General features: G+C 49.6%; 1 protein-coding gene across 6 annotated transcripts in view; it reads right to left on the minus strand.

The window, feature by feature from the left end:
* AMPD3 (adenosine monophosphate deaminase 3) overlaps positions 1–23,483 on the minus strand; it is a 94,525-nt gene that overhangs the window by 14,688 nt on the left and 56,354 nt on the right. For all 6 annotated transcript variants that reach the window (XM_053560486.1, XM_053560485.1, XM_053560482.1 and 3 more), the window contains exons 2-6: positions 22,887–23,112; positions 12,394–12,586; positions 9,067–9,229; positions 5,833–6,052; positions 3,876–4,005 (exon numbers count right to left, since the gene is read on the minus strand). In XM_053560486.1, the coding sequence (XP_053416461.1) occupies positions 3,876–4,005; positions 5,833–6,052; positions 9,067–9,229; positions 12,394–12,586; positions 22,887–23,107 (927 nt within the window). In that variant the 5' untranslated portion in view covers positions 23,108–23,112. The remainder of the gene's footprint in view (positions 1–3,875; positions 4,006–5,832; positions 6,053–9,066; positions 9,230–12,393; positions 12,587–22,886; positions 23,113–23,483) is intronic.

Genomic DNA, 23,483 nt, shown 5'->3' on the forward strand with positions numbered 1-23,483 from the left:
CTCAGAAGCTAGGATACATTTTTCAGTACGATTTTCTTCTATTGCAAGATATTGGTCATTAATCTTAAAATGAGGGCCCTGCTAATATTACCTGGCCCCTACCCATTTACCCACCCTTCATCCCTACTCTTTCTTTTTTACTGGGCCTCACTCACAGGACAGCCACCAGCCCTAGAGAAATGAAGTCAAAGTCAAGCTGAGAAATGCCCTAAAGCCACAGTAGTCATCGGGACTCCACTTCCATGAGCCCGAGGGGCCCACAGGAGGTCCCCAGGGAGAGAGACAGTGGCAGCCTCACAAACCAGGGCACTGCCAGCCGCCAGAGTGTATTCTAGGTTATTGCTGTGGCTGACTGGGCATTCTGCTGGGGCCCGGGTGAGGAGGTGGCTGACATCAGGGCAGAGTATGCTGTCCACAGCTGGCTGGGCACCTCCAAGTCATGCCAGGTAGACATTTGATATATTGGACCTCTATGGGCATCATCATACCAGTCGGTGATATTGGCTACATGACTCCCTCATTAGGGTTCTTCCTGCCATTAATCTCGCCATTCCTGCCAGAAAGGCAGACCACTGGACATCTTGGAAATGAAACCATTCAAAGCACTAAAAATGAAAACATCACTGAAGTACAGCGTGAAAGTTCAGACACCTCAGGGGCAAGGCTGAGCTCACAAGAGAAGGTCAGCCTGGCTTAGCTCAGCTGGACAAAGCTTGGTGCAACTATCTCAGCGTGACTCAGAACATTCTGGTTGTTTCCTCTGGGCTTACCAATGACACCCTAAAGAGGGTTCAGCCTGCCTTTACCCCCATGAGTCACAAGATGAAGGAAGAAAGCTGGACAATCCAGGAAGTACCCAATCCAAACTTCAGAACCTCAAAAGTGATTATTTTAGGAAAACGTAAAAGAGGCTATCCGGGGAGGTCAGTGTTTTCAACTCACCAGAGGATTTGTGTCCATTCCCTGCTTTCACCTAAGATCCAGGTCTAAACAAACTGGTAGAGTTTCCAAACAGGGCTGGCCAGGACCAAGCCAGTGCTGACCATTTCTGTACTCATGGCAGACATCAATAACTGATTACTGCACTCTTTTCACTAAGCATCAGGAGTAGCTCAGGTAGCCCCTCGGTACGGGTTGGCACAAAAGATGAAAACTACTTGTTATCCTTGATGAGACACTTAAACCAAAGTAGATTATGCCTACTGCTACCAAGCTGCAAATAGACTCGGCCTTTCTCTTGCAGGTCTGAGTAGAAACAGTGTCTAATGTTGCAGAGTCCTACTAATTGGGCCTCATGGTGTCGTGTCCTGTCACCTGCTGCAACACTGCAGTTGCTTTCAAAGATACTACCCACCTAGACCGATGGCCACACCACAGCTTCTGCCCTCAAAGCACAGCCCAGGCCTGCCCCCGAGACATGATAGCCTCTTCAGAAATAATGGAGCCACCCATCCAGCCCATTCTGGATTTTAGAAAGCAAGCTCTCCTCCCCAAAGGAGAGGCTGTGAGGGTGATATAAAGCAGCCAGCACCTGGGGTTAGGCCTGTCTCATCCAGGAGGCACAACCATGGGCTGACTCACAGCAGACATGGATGCACCTTTATGGACTGACTATAGTTCCAGAGAACAGGCCATTGAGTCACAACGCAAGTATCAAGGCCATCTCTGTCCAGAGAGAGAGAGAGATTAACATTAACATTAACCCCCAGACTGGCAGGGGACTCTGGGGATTGGCCCTAAGATGCACTCACAGCTCCACACATTGACTCTTTCCCACACTGTGGCCAGAGAGCTGCTAAGCCCAACAACACCCACTGAGGCCCCACCTGAGAAGCAAATAGTGCCAGAGCCAGCACAGTCTGTGAGGACACCTTTGGTGCCCCAGGCAACAGGAAGGAGCAGGCCCACGGCATTTATGTATGCAGAGGGCAGAGGTGTGCTGGGCAGGGTCAGAAGTTTTCTTGGACACCTGCCCAGGCATGTGAGATGCCTCGGACAAGGCTGAGAGGCATTCCCATAGTGACTGAGGCACCTACCTAGCTGAACACCTAAGGCTCGCAGAGAAGGAATACATGGTACTTGAAGGTGAGAATGCCAGGCTGCCCACACAGGTGGGGACTACCACACGACCTTTCACCTCTGCCTGGAAGTCCCCATGATACTTCCATAAGCTTCTCAGAACCCATGAGAGAAGCAAACTCTCACTTCTTAAAACCCTTAATCCCGGGCGGCGCCTGTGGCTCAGTGAGTAGGGCGCCAGCCCCATATGCCGAGGGTGGCGGGTTCAAACCCAGCCCCGGCCAAACTGCAACAACAACAACAAAAAAAAAAAAAATAGCCGGGCGTTGTGGCGGGCGCCTGTAGTCCCAGCTGCTCGGAAGGCTGAGGCAAGAGAATCGCGTAAGCCCAAGAGTTAGATGTTGCTGTGAGCCGTGTGACGCCACAGCACTCTACCCGAGGGCGGTACAGTGAGACTCTGTCTCTACAAAAAAAAAAAAAAAAAAAAAAAACCCTTAATCCCATCCAAGCAGGAGTTTGAATCAGACCTTCGGGGATATAACAGAGGTGACCGAAGGGCTTCGCCAGAGGGGCCCACCTCCCACATTGCTGAAGGGGAAGGGCGGCCTGAGCTGGGCCTTTCCAGAGGAGCCATATCCTCCCTTGGTCTACCCTCCCTGATCAAAGCTGACCCCAGGAAGGGGCATTCCTCAAGAGGTCCCAGCTGCAATGGAAGCCCCTGCTGAGATGAGAACCCTACTCTGACTCAGCTCAGGTTTGGCCACCCATGCTCCAAGCAAAGGCTAATCCCCACCTTTCCTCCATGGGCTTCTGTCCTAGCTCCCTGCCCCTAGCCCAGCCCCACTCCCTACCATCTCTGAGAAACCCCTGGGCCCTGGCCAGTCCAGAGCCTCCTGCACCTCTGTAGCCTCACTCCCCACTACTGCCACCCATTGCTGATGCTGAGCTCCAGCCACAGGCTCTACTTGCAGTCACATCAGTGCACTGCTCTCCGGGCTCTCATGCCACTCTCTCCCTCCTGGTGTCTGCTCACAGTGTGCCCTCCTCCCGGAATGCCACCATCCGCTCTCCCCCCAGGCGTCCTGTCCAGCTAACTCCCACCACTCTCTAAGCCAGCTCAGTCTATCCTCTCCCTAAAAGCCACTCCATCCCAGGACTTACTACTAAAGCAATAGGCTAGAGACTTCTTGTCAACAGGAAGTGACTCTTGCTCACCATCAAACACCCCATGCTTGGCCCTGACCTGGTGTCTGGTTGTGTATTATTTCAATGGAAGAGAACAGACACGCTGGAGGCCATGACATTTAACCCTCATACCTGCCCTCACTGCAGCCCCTGCAGGGGAGGCTGCCAGAAGCCCAGGCCAAGGCTGCCTCAGTGGGCAGAAGAGGGGCAGCAATCTGAGCATACTAATTTAAATCCACTTGATCCCAAAGGATGTAAAGCCACACACTTCCAAGTCCAAAGAGGTCTTAGTAATTTTTTGTCTGCATGATGAGTCTAATTATATATCCCCTACCCTAAAAGTAGCCTGTGCTCAATTTTTATGGCCAATTGACAGGATATGCCTGATTTTCCAAGGAGGCTGGCACATTCCAACAGATACACGGGGTGGACAAAGGTTTCCACCTAGAGTGACTAAGTGTGATCCGAGAGACACACTGACATAGCAAAGGCAGCTCATCAATCCTCCTGCACACACCCATCACACCTCTCTAGCCAAGGAAGGCCATCCTTAGCGGGAGGGAGCCCTAATATTCTCCCAGGGAATCAGCCCCAAGCTGGCTCAGGGCCCCATGAGCTGGAAGGGAGGAGCAGGTCTGAACAGCGGCTGCCCACACAGCTTTTTCACGTACCTTTCTCACATTATAGAAGTCTCGGTGGGGGTTACTCTTCAACTCTTTGAACTCGGACATTTCGTTTAACATTTCATGAAGGCTGAACTTGGATTCCAGAAAGTTCAGCCGCCGGTGACAGTAGGTCTTCCTGTAGGTGGGGGAGGGGGAGAAACCACAGGTGAGAAGCCACATTAAGCTCTCCAGCCTGAAGCCCAGCAGCTCTGTGGGGGCCAGCCCTCAGCTGGAAGGGTCAGGGCTTCAGCAGGACATACCAGCAGGACATACCCTCAGGGAGGGTCCAGCTTTCCACAGACCCCCTGGACTGTTGAACCACATTGACGGACTCTACAAAATGAGGGAGAATTAAGATATGGGGCCATAGCGCACCAGCTTCAGGACCATGACAGGCTCTTTGACTTCTAGTTTTAAGTGTTTAGGCAATTTACTGAGAGCCTTCATTTCCCATGAATGAATAGTAGATGGTGATAATCAAGGCTGAAGTGAGGGTTAAGTTGGTTTATCCCTGTGAAAGGCCTGACTGAACAGAGTGGATCTCAAAAAACTTTCCCTCCCTGAGCCCCTCTTTTCTTTCCTTCTATCTATCCTCAGCCACCTTGAATTCCCTGAAGAAGGAATTAATGCCCAGAAGACCAATAATACAGTCAAACTACAAGGCATGACCCACCCACCTTAGGATGCACAGACACCGCCCACCCGACCAAGTAGCCATGCCCCAAATCCCAAGACCTGGGGACCTCCCAAATCTGGGCTTCACGACAAGAGGCAGATGTTTTGCATCATGGGCAGATGGAAAGCAGGGGTGTTATTACTGCACAGAAACCTCTGAAAGACTCATACCCCAGATTCCCACCAACCTAGAGAAGGGGCCCCAGGTAGGGCGGGTTCTCAGCTGGCAATAAGGCTATAAGGGTGAAGGGACTCACTATTGAGGCCCACTGCCAGCCCACACCTAGCCCAAGGTGCTGGTCACAAGCTGCATCCACAGCCACAGGGAACCTTCCCCCACAATTCACTCTGCCCTCCAACGAACAGCAGCTCCCTTTTTATCCCATCACTTAGACTTCCACAACAGCCAGGCAAGCCCCAGAGCGGAGCCCAGGAGAACCTCAGTGTTGGAAGGGAGCTTCAAAGTCACCCTGCCCGGTCTCTCTCTAGGCAGGATCCTCCTTGACAACCTCCTAGACAGGACGGCCACTGCCCACACACCTGGCTGAGGACAGCCTCCTGGGAACTGTCCCCCCACCCCAAGTCTTTGTTCTGGCCTCAGATCAGTAAGAACCAATAGCCATGCTGCCTACCCACCTGAGGCCACTCTCCTCTCTAAGGGATCAGCATCACACATCATTCCCAGCGAAACCACAGAGAAGGTCCTCAGGCACCACCAGCACCCCCTGCCACTCCCAGCACAGCCACTTCAAGGCTGTAAGGGTCTTGGCATGTTGACCTCTGTCTCTGATTAGCCTGAGTGCCCATCAAGAAGCAAGAGGCCAAATTTGTAAAGATAACTGCCTTCCAGGTTAGCTAGAGCCAGGCCCACCAGCACCATGGGGACCATGGCCTGAAGTGCTCCAGGCTTTCTGCAAGCCCTGCCAGAAACAGAAAACCCAAGGCCTAAAGCAACAGTCTCCATCACCCCTCACCAAGCACAGTCATGCTCTGGGCTGGTAACCCTCTGCATGGGTGTCACACCGCCTGGGGCGAGTGGGGACAGCCATTTTAAGGTGCACAGGTAGCTACCAGCAAGTAGAAGCTCCACACCTATGCATGCAGGTAAGTAGTGATGCTAAGAATGTACCAGTGTGGGAAGGGAAATGGGTGCAGAAACCCACAAAGCACAGAGGAGAGGGAAACCACTCTCTGTCTGGGATGATTTAAGTGCAAGGGACCCTTTCCCATCTCTTGCCTATAGCATCGTGCCCATGCAGCGAGCCGGCCACAGGGAAAGCTGGCTTACGTGGGGCCGTCAGTGATGAGAGCCAGAATGTGGCTCATGTCCACTATGTAGGTCTCCAGGTCAGGGTAGGGCAGCCTGTGCGGCTCCTGACGCTCCAGCATCTTCTTGTTATCATACACAAAGAGGATGCCCGCCTGCATGCGGACCAAGTAGCCCAGGTTGGGGGGAGCATTGTCCAGGCAGTAAGGGTCTTCCTGGGGCAGCGGTGGTGGGTGGAAATCTGCAAAACAGGATTGAGTGATGACAAAGTGCCCCTGACCTTGTGAGCGTGTACGGGATCAAAAGGCATTGAAGCCTGTTGGGACATCCTGCCTAAAATCCAACCGCCTTCACCTGCCCTGACATCTTCCTGCTGCCTTTTGTCTCCTCACCACCATGTAATATAATTTCCCCTCTCTATCTTGGGTATGATGTGTCTTCTCTACTCAAATAGAAGCTCCATGCAGACAGAAACTGGTTCACTGCTACATTCCCACAATGCAGAACAGTCCCTGGCACATCAACAAACTTTCAAATTTTAACTGAAATGGGCTTCACTTTCCTGGGTACTTCAGAGCCCCCAGAAATGTTCTGCTGGTAGCAGCTGTGTCTTCTCCCACTAAAGAACAGACAGCACTTGGGACTCCCCAGTGGGAATAATTGTCCCTGTCCTCCCACATCTTCCTGAGCCCAGGGCAGTGAGGGGTTAGATGAAGAAGCAGGGAATGCCAATGACGAAGCTGCCAACAGGAGACGGAAAATGCGCCTTTGCTGTTTCCCAACTGGGAGATTTTGAGTAAACCCCTCAGCAATCTGATCCTGTCTCCCCATCTGAGAGTAACACCCCCTCCCTTGACAAGCCACTGAGAGAGCTGCAATAGTGTGCATAGGACAATTCTTTGTAAACAGTAATGTAATACAGTTTTATTTTTTTTTTTTCAGATCTTGCAAATACTATATTTTCATTCCACATTTGGTCAAAAACAATCCTTATACAACTGGACCCACACAATTCAAATCTACGTTGTTCAGGGGTTAACTGAAGATGGGCTAGACTCAGACACACAATAAAAGCATTCATAGTTCAAGAGTAAATATATTTGACATGGGAAATTTTCTCATGATACAATATTGAGAAAAGAGCAGAATACTAAACTATATGTATAACATGATCCTCGCTTTTGTTTGTTTTTTTTAATTTGCTACTATTTTTTTTAACTTTGATCATTTTTATTTTATTTTTTTCTTCTTTTTTTTTTATTGTTAAATCATAGTTGTGTACATTAGTGCAATCGCCTGTACCCATTCTAAGATGCACCATAGATGTGGCCCCACCCATTACCCTCCCTCCACCAAAACCTCCCCCCTCCCTTCCCCTTCCCTTGGCCCTTTCCCCATGCGGACCAAGTAGCATGGGGAAAGGGCATGCTATAGTTGGGTTATAGCCTTTAGTCTTGTGCTATAGTTGGGTTATAGCCTTCATGTGAAAGCTATAATTTAGCTTCATAGTAGGGCTGAGTACATAATTCTCCACCACAAAAGTAAACCCACCCCAAAAATTTTTGTAATACACTTTTAATAAATCACAGGGCATTATTCTCACAAGGAGTTTTCCTGACTCTCAATAAACTCTGTCTCTGGCCAAGGGACAGGCTATTGCAAACTAGCAGCAAAGCTGAGGACATCCCCTCTCTGCAGTTCAGCCAGCACCATACAGAACTGGCTGCCCAGCTGCCTGGCTGCCCGCTGCCAGTATAGGTGGGAGCAAACCCCAGGGTCCTCATCAAAGGAAGCTACAGGGCAGGGTGACTTGCCTGGCAGTCCTCCATCAGTGCTCAAAAGGGACAGCTCGTCCCTAGAGCAGATACGAGGGGTCACAGAGGAGTTGAAGAAGAGCAGAGCTAGAGACCAGTGTCCCCCCCCAAGGCATGGTCGCAGGCCAGCTTGGGAATCCTTGAGGGTGTGCGTGATTTGCAAATTCAGGGGCTACGAGGCCCAGCTGAAGGTGCAGCCTGTGTGCTTGGAGGTTGCTTCACCTCACCACACTCATGCCCAGGACGCTGGGGGGCCTCTCTCTGAATGAAGTACACATTTGGCAGCCCTTCCTAGCTGTCCTTGCCCAAACTAGGGTAGTGAGATCAACTTCCCTCAGACAGACAGGGAAATGGGCCCATAGGGCTGAGATTTACCCAAGGACTCGAGCTTCGAGGAAACCAGAGACAGGACAACTTGGCAGCACCAGCTATACCAAAGGAAGGAAGCCCAGGTCCTCCCGTGGGTTCAGACCACCCAGCCCTCACCTGCTCCCCACCATTAGCTGCGTGAGGCTTCCTGTTGTCCTCATGTATATTACTTTTAGCCTCTGCTGCTCCTAGCTCCTTCACCACCAGGAAACCATCCAGCCCTCCCTGGCCTCCCCTGCCCTTCCACACAGTGTACACTCACTAGATACCAGAAAGCACCAGCACTGCACATGCATTCTCCTGTTTAATCCTCACAACAGCCCTGGAAGGGAGATATTATTAGCATTTCTATTTTACAGATTGAGAAATTGTGGTTTGAAGAAATATCTTGCCTAACAGCCCAAGAAATTGGCAGAGCTTGTGTAAAACTGCAGGTGTGCTTGGCACCAAGCCTGTTCCTCCCGCCCTGGGAATATGCCCTCTGTACCTGCTATCACACTGTCACCATTTACTGTCTAATGGTGTTCTTTAAATATCCCACATGAGACTGCCTGTCTCCCTGGCAGATACCCAACCAAGATCAGGACTGTCTTTCTCTCTCTCTCCCTCCCTCTCTCTCTCCCCCTCCCTCCCCACCCCCCACAGCTTCAGCTCTACCCAGGGCGAGGCACACAGTATACACTGAATCACTCCTTCAGGGAACCAGCAAACCTCAGTGTAGGAGAAGCCAATAAAAGGATTCTGCCCTTAAAACCCCATCAAGGGCGGTGCATCTTACAAGGGTACATGTGAAACTTACTAAATGTAGAATGTAAATGTCTCGACATAATAACTAAGAAAATGCCAGGACGGCTATGTTAACCAGTATGATGAAAATATGTCAAATGATGTATAAAACCAGTGTGTGGTGTCCCATGATTGCATTAATGTACACGGCTACGATTTAATAATAAATAATAAAAAAAAAACACCATCAAGGGAAATATATTGAGCCAACAAAAAGCCCTGACTGGTTCTTGGTCCAGGCCCACACTTGGTCCAGGCCCACACTTCCAGCCAGACAGCTTCATACCTGGGAGGCCCTCTTCAAGAGGTGCAGTGTCAATCCACTGATGATTTAGGTACTGGGATGTGATCCTTGGGAAGCGGTGGTAGGCGAGCCGAGCATACTTCTCCCGGATCACTAGGGCCTTGGCCAAGCTCTTGGCAGCCTGCTCATAGTCCTCCAAGGTGATCTGCAGCAGGAGACACGCAGAAAAGAGTTCACACAGCAGGCCTGGGACTGCTATTCTTAAGATGATCTGCTTCAAGGCTGGCCCTGGGCTGGCAGCTGGGAACTCGGATTTCAGGAGGGTTCTCCCTACTCCCTGACTAATAAAAGTGGCTGGCCAATATGGTTTATGTTGAACACTGGATTTCCTTTTAGGAGTCTGCAATTTGGGGATGTGCTATGCAGATGTGTGATCAGCCCCAATAAAAACCCTGGGCATTGAATCTCCAGTGGTTTCCCTGGTAGGCAACACCTCAGAGGTGTGTGGTCATAGTTGGATGCTGGAGGTATTAAATATCTTCTGGCAACTCCACTGGGAGAGAACCCCTGGAAGCCTGCACCTGGTAGCCCCCATGTACCCTTTCCTTTTGCCGATTTTCTCTCTGTCCTTTCACTGCAATAAATCACAGCTGTAAGCACAGCTAGGTCCTGAGTCCTGTGAGCCCTCCTAGAGAATCACCCAAACCGGGTGTGATCTTGGGGATCCTCAACACAGCACACACAAGGGGGAAAGTTGGGGTTGCTGGGAAGGAGACAGGCACCCTGGCCCAGAGGCTGGCCTCACACACTGCTGATTAAGCCACAAGCCTGCTGTGGCACCTGGCACATGAGCAAATGAAGCCTGAATCCTACCCCTGAGAGGATGACCACCACCATTTTCAGTAGAGAAAATTCACATGTCCTCCAGACGTAACAAAACAAAACAAAGTCAACTTCTGCGTGTTCAGCCTGCCCTTTCTCAATCCCAGACTGCTGATTAAATCTGGTAATCACCCAACTCATCTGGTTGATAAGCCCCATTGTCATGTGCCAAACTTTTCCAGAAATTTCATTTGGCTCCTCACTGCAACCCATTTTACAAATTGAAAAACTGAGGCCCAGATAGGCTATATCACTTGCTAGGAAGCTACAAAGTCAAACTTTAGATTCTCATCTGACAGAGTCTCAGAACCCAAGGTTGTGCTGCTTTCTCAGAGCTGCCTTGTATTCAAAGATGGATGAGATCAAGTCCTGCCTTCCCATGGGCTCAATAATCCTAGTCTGCATGGGAAGGAGGAGCTTCAGGAGATGAGCACCAGCCAGCCAGTGGTAATGGGGCCAAGCGAAGCAGCAGAGGGACCAGCCACACACCACATGCTGACGGGCACAGAGTGGAAAGCACAGGGGCCTGGAAGTTTCCTGCTGTGCTTACCTGAAACACTTTCACTTTTGAATGATTTCAGAGCGTATCTTCAGACACGCACTGAGGATAATATAACCAACCTTCTCAGGCTAACAATATTGATATTTTTCATAATTGTTTTAGATTCCTCGTAAGTTTAAGGAAATACCACAGATACAGCTAAAATTCCACCTTCCTCCACTGTCCTCTATCCTCAGATGGAAGAAGTTGATGTATATCTTTCCTTTGCATACTTTTATACTTTTACTAAATACTACTTCTTGCTTTTCATTAAGGTGGTAGGTTCTCCTTCCCTGCCTCCAAATGTCCCCACAAGGGTGTGTTAATTCCATTTTACGCCTTCTAATGGATGGCTTCTAAGAGCAGCAGGAATGGGTGAGCAGACAGAAACACATCAGACAAAATTATGACCTTGCCAATGACAAAGCCTAACACTTTCTCTGCATAACCAATGAACTTGTCATGAGAAGGGGTTCGGGCCATGGCTGAGGGTATCAGAGAAGGTACTCAGGATCCCAGCAGACCAGTGGCCACCAACCAAGCCTGTACAAATTGCAAGCCCCAGGCTGGCAGCAGACCCACTGGGTGCCATGGTGATCTTCAAGGAAGCCTGCTTCTCATGAACTTGGCTCTCTGGAGACAAATTGCCCAGTTCAGAAACTCCATGCCCTACTATGTGCCAGGAGACTGGTAAAAAGAAGCTGGTTAACAATCCAAGCTGATGTCCTCTTATTCAGCTGGTGGTCAACCCACCTCGACTCTTCCTTCCCACATGCTGGAGGCTGGGTGGACATCACACTCTAAGTCAGGATACTGATATTCAGACAAGGCCTGAATTGTTTCCAATCCAACCTAAATTTCCATGCATGGGAACTTAATTAAAATAAATTACAGTACCTCCACACAGTAGACTACTGTGCACTTGTAAAACAAAGAACAAGGAAGCTCTTTTTATATCAATGAGGCATTATCTCTAAGATGTACTGTTAAGTGAAAAAAACCAAGGTGTGGTATAATGTGTGTAGGAAACTACCATCTGTGTAAGAATAAATGAATAAACTGTGTGCGCATAGTCAGACCACTAATGTGAGAATACACAAGAAACCAAAACCAGCGGCTGCCTGCCTCTGAGGAGGGGGCTGGGTGCTTGAGGATAGATGCCATTTTTATACCTTTTATATTTTATACCATCTGCAAGTACTCTCTATCACAAAAAAACAAAATACGTTTTAAACTTGATGGAAATTTTATAGGAAGAGCCTTCTCAGATTCACTCTACATCCTATAGCTGCTGTGAAAAAGAAGAGAGACTACCAAAGCCAGCTGGAACATGACAGAGCCAAACTTAACCCTGGCACTAACTCAGTGCTATTTCTCTCCAAGAAGTAAGCATTCATAAAAAGGATTCAGCCAATCAAGGGAAATTAGCACATTTTCATGACTGAGTTAACTGACTAGGTGTAAAGCAAGCTTGTCCACTTTCTAAATAAGACCTTCTCTTCCTGGTCAAGGGGTCCAGCCGATATTCCAGTGCACCTAAACTAAGCAGCAGTGAATAACTTCACACATCCAATTAGCCCCATGACCTTGAATCTATTAATCTGTGGAAACACAATAGGGCCCAAGCTGGCGCTTTTCTCAAAAAGCTGTGGGAATACAGGGCAGGCAGCCTTCTGGACCTAGAGGACATATGGAACTTATGGGCCATAGTCACCAAACGCCAGCCTGCAGCCAGGGCTCTCCTCACAGGGACGGGGCAGCCCACAGATACATCCACACCCCACAGCCTCTGCCAGGACCCTCCTTCTTCCCTGTGAACTCCTGTGCCTCCTCTCCACCACTGCCCAGATACCCACAGACTGGGTCCAGCTCGGGGTGGGCATGGCCCCAGTGGCCCAGTCTCTGCACGCAAAAAGGCACACACAACACTCCCACAGACACCTTACCCCGGCACAGTAATCTCCGCTGATAGTGACCCGCTGGAACTCGGGCATGGATTCTGGCGTGGGCTGGGAAGTGGCTCCCACGAGCACAGGGGTTGTGGGAGACATGACCGGACTAGGGGTGCCCTTCCAGTCTTGAGGTGTCGGCATTTGCAGAGACAGGGACTGGGACCGAATCATCTTGAAACTTTTCTTTCTAAGAGCCAAGGACAAGGAAAAGTGGGAGACATCAGCAGCTGATTGGGGCGAGGGATAAAGTCTATTATTATATACATGGCTGTGATTAATCCCTGGTGCTGGCTCTACCAGTAAGAAGTTTCTAATTATCTGTGCCTTCCTCTTACACACGTCTCTCCGCATGAGACACAGCACAGCCCCCCCAACACCCAACCTGTGGTTACTACGAACTGCTGTGGGCTGTGTTTGCATGGCAAACGTGACAAGACACAGACAGACGGACGGCAGACCACACTGCGGGGTGTTGAGAGGTGAGGGCGGCATCGACCAGGCTTCCCTACAGTGTGGACAGTATGCTGTCCCCGGGTAACCCACATTCTACGTCTCCACATTTGAACAGTCTGAGGAAGGACTATGACCAGCTCACAGAGAGAGAATCACACTGTCCCTCACAGTTTGGGATCTGGAGCACTAGAGCCAGAAGAGACAGGGATGCTCAACTAGTCCGACCTCCTTGTTTTATAAAAGAGTCAGAGGCCCAGAGACAGGAAAGGGCTTGCCCAAAGTCACAAGGCAGGATGGCCGTTGTGCCCAGCCATCATCCCTGCTGCTCCTTCCCCAAGTCTGGTGTTGTCATCCCGGGCTGGGATGTGCTGCTGCTGGAGCAGGCACAGGTCTGTGCCTCTGTTAAGGGAAAGAGATTGAGCAGCATCAATTTCAGGTCCCTCTGGACCTGTCACTTGGGCACAGAAAGATGGTTTCACTGACTCTGGGGCCCAAGATTGGTTTACAAAGCCACAACCTCGCACTTATTTGCAAGGCTGACTTGTGATGACCCACCTTCCTCATTAACTTGATAGTAATGCTACCGATGACAGCACCCAGAGTCCTGGGAAGCCCCAGGAAGAGAATGACCAGGCAGGAAGATGAGGCCATCAGCACCCCCCTCCCACAGGTGACTTTCTGCCTCCAGTGGAACCCAGTCTCTCCGGTCCTCCTGCATTGCCTTGCTTCCCCACAGTGCCTGATGCAGAAACTAGCTGATTTCTTGCCCTACCTTGTGCCACAGGGCCCAGCAGCTTCCTGGGTGTTTATTCCACCACAACCAGGGCCTACAACCACCAGCAAAAGGCTCAGTGACAACTGTGACCCACCAGAGCCCATCACACCCCTCCTCTTCTCCAGGCACCAGTAACACCTAGAAGGGTGGAGAAATCGGTTGATCCCCATGTGGGCTCCATGGCTCACACGGAAGCAGCTGTCTTCCTCTGGCTCTTGGCCAGGTCTCATCACTGCCGATTTTTCAGGAACCACAGCTCTCCTCCCCTAAATATACACCCACCACCCGCCATGGTCCTCTGGTTCTTACTAGCTTACCCTGCATTATCATCTCTTTAGGATGAGGCTATTTATACCTGGAAGATGGAGGTGGCCTTTTCAAGAGTTTACCTTTACCCTGCCCCTGGCAATGTGTAAGAGATACACTAGGCTGCTTTGGGAAACTCCACCTGAATTCTGACAGCCCCTAGCCCTAGCCTTCCTGGGCCTGCTGTCCATCACATGGGGCTGAGCCAAGCTTCTCAGGTAAGATGCCAACACACACCAGTCACTCACTCTTCAGAGGCAGATTCATCCTGAGCAATGAGGTCCTTCCTTTGGCATCTTTCAGATGTTCACGCCTAGAGGAAGCACCATTACTCTCACATTCTGACAGGCTCAGCTAGGTCCCATGAGACTCTGGCTTCTGTGTCACTCACATGCCTGCCAGATCACTATTTCGACATCTATGCAACCTCATCCTCAGTGGCACCTGAGGTCTGGTGCTGACAAAGAGAAGCATCCGGTGACATCTGAGGTGAGCAACAGGTAAGAAAGGTTAAAAAAAATAACCAAAAAGCTGGAAGGCTGCCCATGCCAAGAGCCCACCAGGCTTGACCTAGGAATGTCCACATGTTTCTGACAGTAAAGAAGTCAATGCCCACCAGCTGGTGCCCAAAGAATTCTCCTCTTGAGACACAGGTCTGTGCCTGTGTCTGTGTCTGTGCTACAGCCTTGGCCTTCAGGTAACCTCCAGATCATCAACCGTGGGCATCCTTGGGCTGAGAGCTTAGACTCTGCAGGCACAAGGTATAGGTTTAACAACAGATGGGCTGACTCCTCAGGGCCCACTCACCTTGGGCTTGGAATAACCAGAAGCTAACCACTAAGCTCGAGTCTGAGAAAGTTGGAAGAGCTCAGTGGAGCCCAAGGGAGTACCCTGTATGTGTTTTGTATTACTGCATAACAAACTGCCACCAACTCAGTGGCTTAAAACAATACACACTTGTTAGTTCACAGTTCTGTAGGTGAGAAGCCTGGGTGGATTTGACTGAGTACTTTGCTTAGGGTATCAAAAGGCCAAAAACAAGATATTGGCCACACTGTGATCTCAGCTAGAGGTTCTGGGGAAAAAGCCACTTCCAAGTCCGTTCCCATTCTTAGCAGAATTTGGTTCCATGTGGCTATAAGACTGAGGTCCTGGATTCCTTGCTGGCGCTGGCCAGGGGTCACTCTTAGCAGCTACTGACCACACTCTGATCCTTGTACATAGGTCCCCTCCATCTGCAAAGCCAGGAAGGGTCATTGTTCTGGTGCTCCAAATCTCTCCGATTTGCCCTCTGGTTGTCAGCCTGTGAAAGCTCTCTGTCTTAAGGGCTCATGGGATTAAATCAGGGCCTCTGTTAACCTCTCTATCTTAAGGTTGATTGTCCCATATTTTATAAGATCATCACAGGAGTGAGAGCTCATCATATTCACAGGGTCTAGAGATTAGGGAGGGACATCTTTGGGGGGCGTTTTAGAAATTCTGCCTACCACAGGCCCATATCTAGTATCCACTGTACCACACCAAGGCTCAGCCCACAAAGGTGGAGAGTGGCAGCTGAGCGTGTGTGAGAGGTGAGTGGGGGATGCCATAGTGTGTGAGAAAGTGTGTGTTTGTGTGTGTACATACCCACACACACATCCCCTCCCTCTCAAAGCTGTCTGAGGCCCCACATGTGTCACAATAATAAAATAAGTTACCATTATTTTTCTCTCAACTACAGGACTATGGGGTTTCCTGGCTTGACAAGACTAAGGACTACGTACCCTACCCCTCTCATGAAGGCAGCCTTTGCTTGAATACCTCAATGACAGAGCACTCACTACATTCCTAAATAAGACATCACCAGTTAATTATTTACTCAATAAATAACTCTGAGCCAGGTCAGCCTAGACACACAAACACAAAGTTGACCTAAACATGGTCTGGTGCCACTGTGAGAAAGCACTTCCTCCTAACAGCCAAGACCTGTCTGTCTGCAGTTCCACCTGCTGCACCTCGAGCTAGCCCCCAGGGCCCCGGCATGAGCCAGCTCTACCCCAGCTGCATGCCTCCCCCTCCGCCTGCCCACACGTGCACCTGGCAGGACCACACTCCTGCCAAGGAGCGGCCAGAGCTGGCAGAAAGTGGGTGTATGAGGACACCAGCTCCTGCCCAAGCCTGAGAGCCCAAAGGGCCAGGGAGCAGCTTTGTCATCCCTGAAATGGTCTTCCAGGCCCTCAAGACAAGGAGGTGATCTGGTCAAGTGGGCTGTCATCACCACATCTCTCCTCCCAGCCCCTCTCTTGTGTCCCACCTGCTCTGTGGCCCTTGGCTGGCCCCACAAGTCCATATGTCCCTACCCTACCCTGCTCCTCTCCTCCCCTCCTGGGTCTCAGACACTCCAGAGCCTCTTGTTACAAGATTCATGTGCCAAATGCAGGTTAAGAGCCCTTGGGGGCCCTCTTTGCTCTTCTGGAGAATAACCAGCATCCTCCCAGTGGCCTTCTGATGCCCACTGCCAATGCTCTGTGCAGAGGACAGACAGGTAGGAGGGGCGGCCACAGCAAAACTTTCACCAAGCTCTCAAGTGCATCCTGAGCCGGGGGCCACTCACGGAACCCACATCATTCAATCAACTACTGGTTGCCAGGCACTGAGGGTAAAAGGGTCGGCAAATATAACTCCTGCCTCCAGGGCTGACTGTGTGGTGGCAGAGATGGAGTCAGACAGTTTGGTAGATTGTTATCATACAATGTGGCTAGTGTAATGAGCTGCCCCAATTGGGACCCCAGAAGAGACACTTAATCCAGACTGGGGGTGGGAGCAAAGAGGGAGACATTTCAGAATGGGGAGGCTTGTTTGAAACCCTCCTCAACACACAGATCATTCCAGCAGGCCTTCCTCCAGATGAGAACTATTACTCTAAAGATTAAAGTCACAAGCCAGGGTTTTGTTAACAATGTGAATTCAGATGCTGACAGATGGGGCAGACATTGGTCACAGGCTCATCTGCCCCTGTTGCTTATGCTGTCACCGCACCAGTTGGTGTGGGATTGGGACCCCTGGTCTACAGGGACTACGTGAAGCGCTGGCACCTACCATGACTGAGCCAGAAGTCCCAGCCTATCTGGAGAGGAGGGGCAGAATCAGCTGACTCTGACACATGCTGCATGTCAGGCACTGTAAGAGGCACGCAAATCCCACAGACATCACTCATTCTGCACAAGGTGACCAGAGGCCCAGGGTTTGGCCAGTGGGTACAGCTTTGACCCCAGCACCTTGCAGGTGTGAAGACTCAGCCATGCCGTGAGCTCTCCCTGGAAACCTGCCCTTCCTATTCCTATTCCGACCTCCCACCTCCACTCCTGACTGTAGTCTCCCTTTGTCTCCTCCCACTCACCTCTGCTTCTCCCTCCCGCACCCCCTCCCAGCTGCCCTTCCTCCCTAAAGACCCTAGAGGTCAAAAGCAAACACAGTCTGTACCACCTTTAACTTAAGTGTTACAATCTCTACTCCTAACTCTAAAGCAGATGAATTGGCTATTTCAAAAGCAGCTCCTTTGTCGATGGGCTTTGAATTTTTTAAAAGTTACTCACCCCAGATTTAACAAGTTTTATAAGATAAAATGATTTAGCAAAACTTTAGCTGTGCTATGCTCAATTCATAACAGTATCTATTTATCTATTCTACTCAAAACATTATCAGGGAAGTGACTATTCTGGATAGCCAAATTTCAGGTAATAAAGTCTAGCCCTTTTATATTTTAATTTTTTAAAAATTTGGGTGTGGCTTTTTTTTAAATGAAACATATAATGCCTACATTTTTAATCAAAGCATGCTGAACATAATTTAAAGTTCTCTCAGTGACTCAGAGTCATCACTGAGCAGTATCCAGACACAGTCTTACAAGTGTCCTGTCTCTAGACTATTGTGCTTCGAATTCTTCGAAGGCACTATTGTGCCTACTCTTCATAATTATTCTGTTTCCTCCCCGATGATTGACTGTTAAATAATAACAGGAACATTGCTGACTCTCTGAGCTCTGTGCTAAGGATTTTTTGTTTATTAGTTCATGTAATTCTCACAAGGTAGATCTATTACCCTCATTTTATAGATTAGGAAACCAAGCAGTTAAGAGCCTTGACCAAGGCCACTCACTAGTAAGCGACGGGCTGTCACTTGCACCCAATTGTTGTGTCTCCAAAGCTCATGCTTACCATCACCAGGCATCACCTCTGTGACCCTCCTCAAAGATGTCCCTTTACTTCTAATTTGCTTCTTTAAATTGCCACGGGATAAAAAACAAGATAGCCAGCTTATCAGAACTCTGTATGAAGTAGGAATACGTGTAGTCTAGGACACGGAATGGTAGGTGCCATAGATAAGGAGGGGAGTCCTCCATGAAAATGTCAACATTTTCACCACTTAAAGGGTATTGGATTCTTTTAGGGGTGATGAAAATGTTTAAAATTGATGTCAAGATAGTTGTTCGACTCTGTGATTTTGGATTGTATGGTACATGAATTTCAATACAACTATAGAAGAAGGAAAACAAAGGGGGAGGAGGAAAAAGAAGAAACAGGAAAGCCAGAGGAGCCCTGGTGGGCATTTGGGCTGCTTAGAAATTTTACATGTTGTTACTAATGTTGGCTAAGTTCCTGTATGTACATTTGTAGGGAGGTGAACTCTCCCTGGATATTCAGGTGAGATTCAAAGTGAACAAAGATGGCTGTAAGCACCACCAGGGGGTCCCTGGCATTTTTGTTTGTTTGTTTGGTTGGTTGGTTGGCTTTTTTTTTTTTTTTTGTGGTTTTTGGCCGGGACTAGGTTTGAACCCACCACCTCTGGCATATGGGACCGGCGCCCTACTCCTTGAGCCACAGGCGCCGCCCGAGACTAACTTTTTTTTTTGTAATCTACCCTGTCGCCCTGGGTAGAGTATTTTTACGTTATCATAGCTCACAGCAACCTCAATCTCTTGGCAATCCTCTTGCCTCAGCCTCCCCAGGAGCTGGGACCATAGGCGCCTCCCATGATGGTTTTTCTATATTTATAGAGACAGGTTCTTGCTCTTTTTCAGGCTGGTTTCAAACTCCTCAGCTCAAGGGATCCTCCCACCTCAGCCTCCCAGACTGCTAGGGTGACAGGCAGGTGTGAGCCACCGCACCCAGCAGGGTTTCCTGCTCTAGTCTTTGCTTCCTAACTTTCCTTCCTTAAAGTCCACCCCTCTCTCTGACCTTAACTGACCCTGAGTCCCAGAAGAGACCTAGCCAATGTCATCTTCCTAAGAAGGCACAGGGCCTGCAGCAAGCTGTCCTACTGGTCTCCTGTCTGGGCCTCGCCTGCAAAATGGGTGCCCTCTGAGCAGTCGGGAGCTCTGGCTCCCTGAAAGAGTCCCCAATCCTGAAAGGGTTACATCTGAATCCCGCATAGGTCTCCCAGCTGCTCTGACCCCGGACAACAACCCCCATGTTTTAGGTGTTCTTCTTTCTTGCTCACAATCCAAATTCTTTTCATAACAAGCTATTTTACTTCCATAGTTCAGCATGTACCTTTACATTGTACTTAAAATAGCTGTATACTTTTGTTTTTCTAAATGAGAACAAGAAAATTGTTGTAAAGAAAAGCCTTCTGCAAGTGCCAGGAATGTTCAGGCTTGTCAGAGAATCCAGGGCAAGATAACCTTCTAGTTTTTCCAAACTAGAAGTCCCATCTCAGGTCACAGTTTGAAACACAAACCCACAGACTCTGGGTGCCTGGGCCTGCAGGAAGGCTCCAGGTCGCTGTTCATATTCAGGCTGTGAGGAGGTGCCACAGAGTGGGGTCTGAGGAGAGAGGGTGCCCATGAAATGCTAATAATGTGAACATCTGCATGGAAAGACACTTCTAGTGTGCAGCGAAGTTAAAAACAGACTGGAGCATGCATAGCCCTGGGGGATGCTGGGACATCGACAGGTAGTCCAGGGACCAAGTTCTCCTGCAGAAAGGAAGCAAGCCAACAGAGCAGGAGCTCTGGCCTCTTCCCTCCCTTCACTCAGAAGCCGGCACTTAGGGAGCAGCATCTAACGCCATCCCAGTGTCTACACCCTGAGGAGCTGAAGATTCCGTCCACCCCACCCCCGAGGAGAGGGTAGCCTCTCGGTTGAAGAGTCTAGATTCAAAAGGTGTGGATTCTAGTCACAGAATCCACTGCTCTGTCACTTACTCACTATGTGTCCTTGTGCAAGTTAATTCAACTTCTCCAAGCCTTGGTTTTCTAATCTGCAAAACTGGGGTACTAAGAATATCACCTGATAAGCTGGTGTGGGGATTAAAGAATGTAAAGTGTACAGCCTGTATGTAGCCCACAGTAAGCGCTCAAGGGCAAGAGCTGGTGTTGCTGCCCATCCCAGCAGCAGGAAGTTGGATAGTTAGCAGGTACTTGGGTAGCCCGTGACCCAGGCACTGTCCTATGCGTTGATTCCTGCATTCCTCATGACACCCCATGAAGGCAGCTGCTGCTATCATCCTCACTTAATAGATGAAGGAGAAGCTGGGGCCCAGAGAGGTTTCCGAATTTGCCCAAGGTCACAGAGCATGCTAGTGAGTGGCAGGATACAGAGGTCCAGACACCCTAACATGGGGTCATCCGCTAGACATCACTGTGCTCTGCCAACTGTTTTCCTAGATGGCTCCTAGGGATACAATAGGAGCCAGACACCGTCCTAATGGAGCTTCTAGTCAAATGGGGCAGACAGATGCCAACCAAGACACCACAACCTAACAGGCAGGGACAGAACAAAGCTTCTGAGAGGAGTTTGCAGAGGAATTTCTGGAAACCACAGAGCACCATTTGGACTTAGAATAAGGAAGCTTCCATTTTGCCCATAGCACTGATAAGAAAAACACAGGCTTTTTTTGCAGATGTCAGGCTCAGCATCACTCTGTAATGGAAACTGGCCTCAGATACGTATTATTTCTAGTAATAAAAAAAAATCAGGACTCCTTTTCCCCTCATCATTAAGGGTCTAAAATGCTCAATTTATAACATACAGAAGGGCTTGAAAAACATTCAGTTGATGAAGCTGGCACACTCCAGTTCTGCCTGAGGAGTGTATATGAGGGTCACTGCACATGCTCACCCTCCAGGGAAGAGTGTGCCTCTGGGGCTGGGGCCACCCCACCTCCCCAGCACAGATTGGCACTCAGGGGTTGGCCAATGGAACCAATGGCCCCTTCCTTCATGAGCTCACAGCCCTTCCGAGGAAGGAAAGCCCTGAGCTTGCGGTGGTGAAGCTCTATTCTTGCCTTTATATCAGTAGTGGACTTTCTACTTCTTCCCCAAAATGTTAAGGAAATACTGAGATTCTGCTCCAACAAAAAAGGGAAGAATTTGCCTTTAAAAATGAGGTGGTACTTAGGGAGGCGCCTGTGGCTCAAGGAGTAGGGCGCTGGTCCCATATGCCGGAGGCGGCGGGTTCAAACCGAGCCCCGGCCAAAAACCACAAAAAAAAAAAAAAAATGAGGTGGTACTTTAGCAAGGGCCTGACCACTGACTAGGACTCAAAGTTCCACCATGCTAACGACTGAGGTCTGCAGTGAGCTGGGAAGACAGGGACCCAGCTACACCTCTGGGTGAGATAAACTGTGAAAGGATGAAGGCTTCCTGCTATACTTGGACGAAGATCCAAACTTCTTATCAGGGAGCACAAGGCCAGTCTGATGTGGGCCTGTTACTCCTGCAGCCCTGGGCGTAGCACTTCTTTTAACAGACCTCTAACCACATGGGAACACTCAAGGGCCTTTGTCTGGCTGACTCCTCTACCTGTAGGGCCCTGTTCAGCTCTCCACACAGCTCACTCCTTTGTACCCCTGAAGTATCAGTTAAGATGTCACCTGCTTGGAGAGACCTTCCCTGACTATCTGGTCTAAAAAAAGGATGCTTTTACTCTGTTTCTCTCTCCTCTTATTCACCTTCTTCATAGCACTTGTGCTGGTACTCGGTATGTCTGGCCTCAGATCCAGTCGTCCTCTCCCACCATTCCCAGATATGTTAGGAAACATACATTTCCCAGATATGTTTCCCTTTGGCCCAACTAGGTATGGCCAAAGGCAGCTTTGGGGGGAACGTGACAGGCGCAGTAAGGGTAAAGCTGGATACCTCCTGCCTCTATCTGTGCCTGGGGTGGCATCTCTGCGGCTACTGCCTCTCCTCCTTGGCTCCAGTTACCACTGGAAAGGCTACCACCGTTCTACCCTCCCCAGGGTGACGCCACCCTAGGCTCTAACAATACCACCTCTTCCCTTGCCTCTCATGCATAGGACGGTAGCCACTCCCCACTACGTCTAATTGCTGAGCCGTCTCTCTCTCCTCCAACTTCTCAGCTCTCCACCCACCTGCATAACCATTCCCTGTACTAAGATGCTATTTCTAATACTTGAGTGGTTTCTGGTTTTCTGGTTAGACCCTGACTGATATAACACTTATCCTAACTTGAAATTTTTTAATTAATTTGCCCAGGTACTTAATTATCTCTAGACCCACTGCAAGCTCCACAGGGCAGGGACTATATCTAGCTTGTTCATTATTACATCTCTAGTCCCAGCACAGTGCCTGGCAAATAGGGAGCTATGTTCACTATTAATGCAAAATATTTGCTGAGTAATAAAAAGAAGTAAAAATAATGTTTCCCAAGAAATCCTCAAATTTCCAAAAGAAAGGGAAATTCCATTTGGAAATGATTCGTGTTTATGCATATGATTTGTTATTGAAATGGCAGCAGAGAGAAAGTGGGTTTTGACCTTTTTGACCCAACAGAGACATCAAAACATCCTTCAGTAAATAGGTGGTGAGTTAAGTGGTCTTGGTTAAGAAATCAGCGCAACTCCAGGGCCATACCTGGCCCCAGGAGGACCCTCATCTCTGGATGCACAGCCACAGCCCGCCAGGGTCTGCGCCACTCTGTGCACACAGGAGCAAGTCTTGGGGACAAACCTTTTTGTGGTCTCCAGAGACTTCTGCTCCGCCAGCTCTTTCTGCAGCTCCCGCTCCTTGGCCTCCTTCTGCCCAATGGGGCAGTCTTCAGGGACAGTGAAGAGGGACAGGGCATCTTTGCTGTCCTCTTCTCGCAGCACTTTAGCAAACACCTTCTCAGCCAGGAGCCGGACTTGTTCGTCCACTTCAGAGATGTTTAGCTTGGGGAACTGGCGCGGCATCTCGGCTGGCAAAGGAAGCATACACCATCAACTTCATGAATTGCTGGGCAGCCTGAGTCACCAGTGCAGGGGAGGAGAGGCAGCAGGCCCACCTAGTCCTCGGGGCAGCTGTCTCCTCGCGAATTTCCCAGACCAAACCCACAGGGCAATTTCAAAATAAGCTCAGTAAGTAACTGGATTTGGGGCACATAGGGCTACTCACATGTCACAAGACCAGAAGTCAAAGGTTGGGCTGCTTAACAAAGGGTGCCTCCATTTCCCCCACTCAGGGATCTGCAGCCCTCCGGCAGCCTTGCCCTCCTGACTCTGTTTCCCCGATTAAGAAAGAACAAGAGACATCTCAGCGCCCTCCAGCCTCACTCCCCCACTTCACAGA

This window comes from Nycticebus coucang, chromosome 14, assembly GCF_027406575.1.
Source record: "Nycticebus coucang isolate mNycCou1 chromosome 14, mNycCou1.pri, whole genome shotgun sequence".
Lineage (NCBI taxonomy): Eukaryota > Metazoa > Chordata > Mammalia > Primates > Lorisidae > Nycticebus > Nycticebus coucang.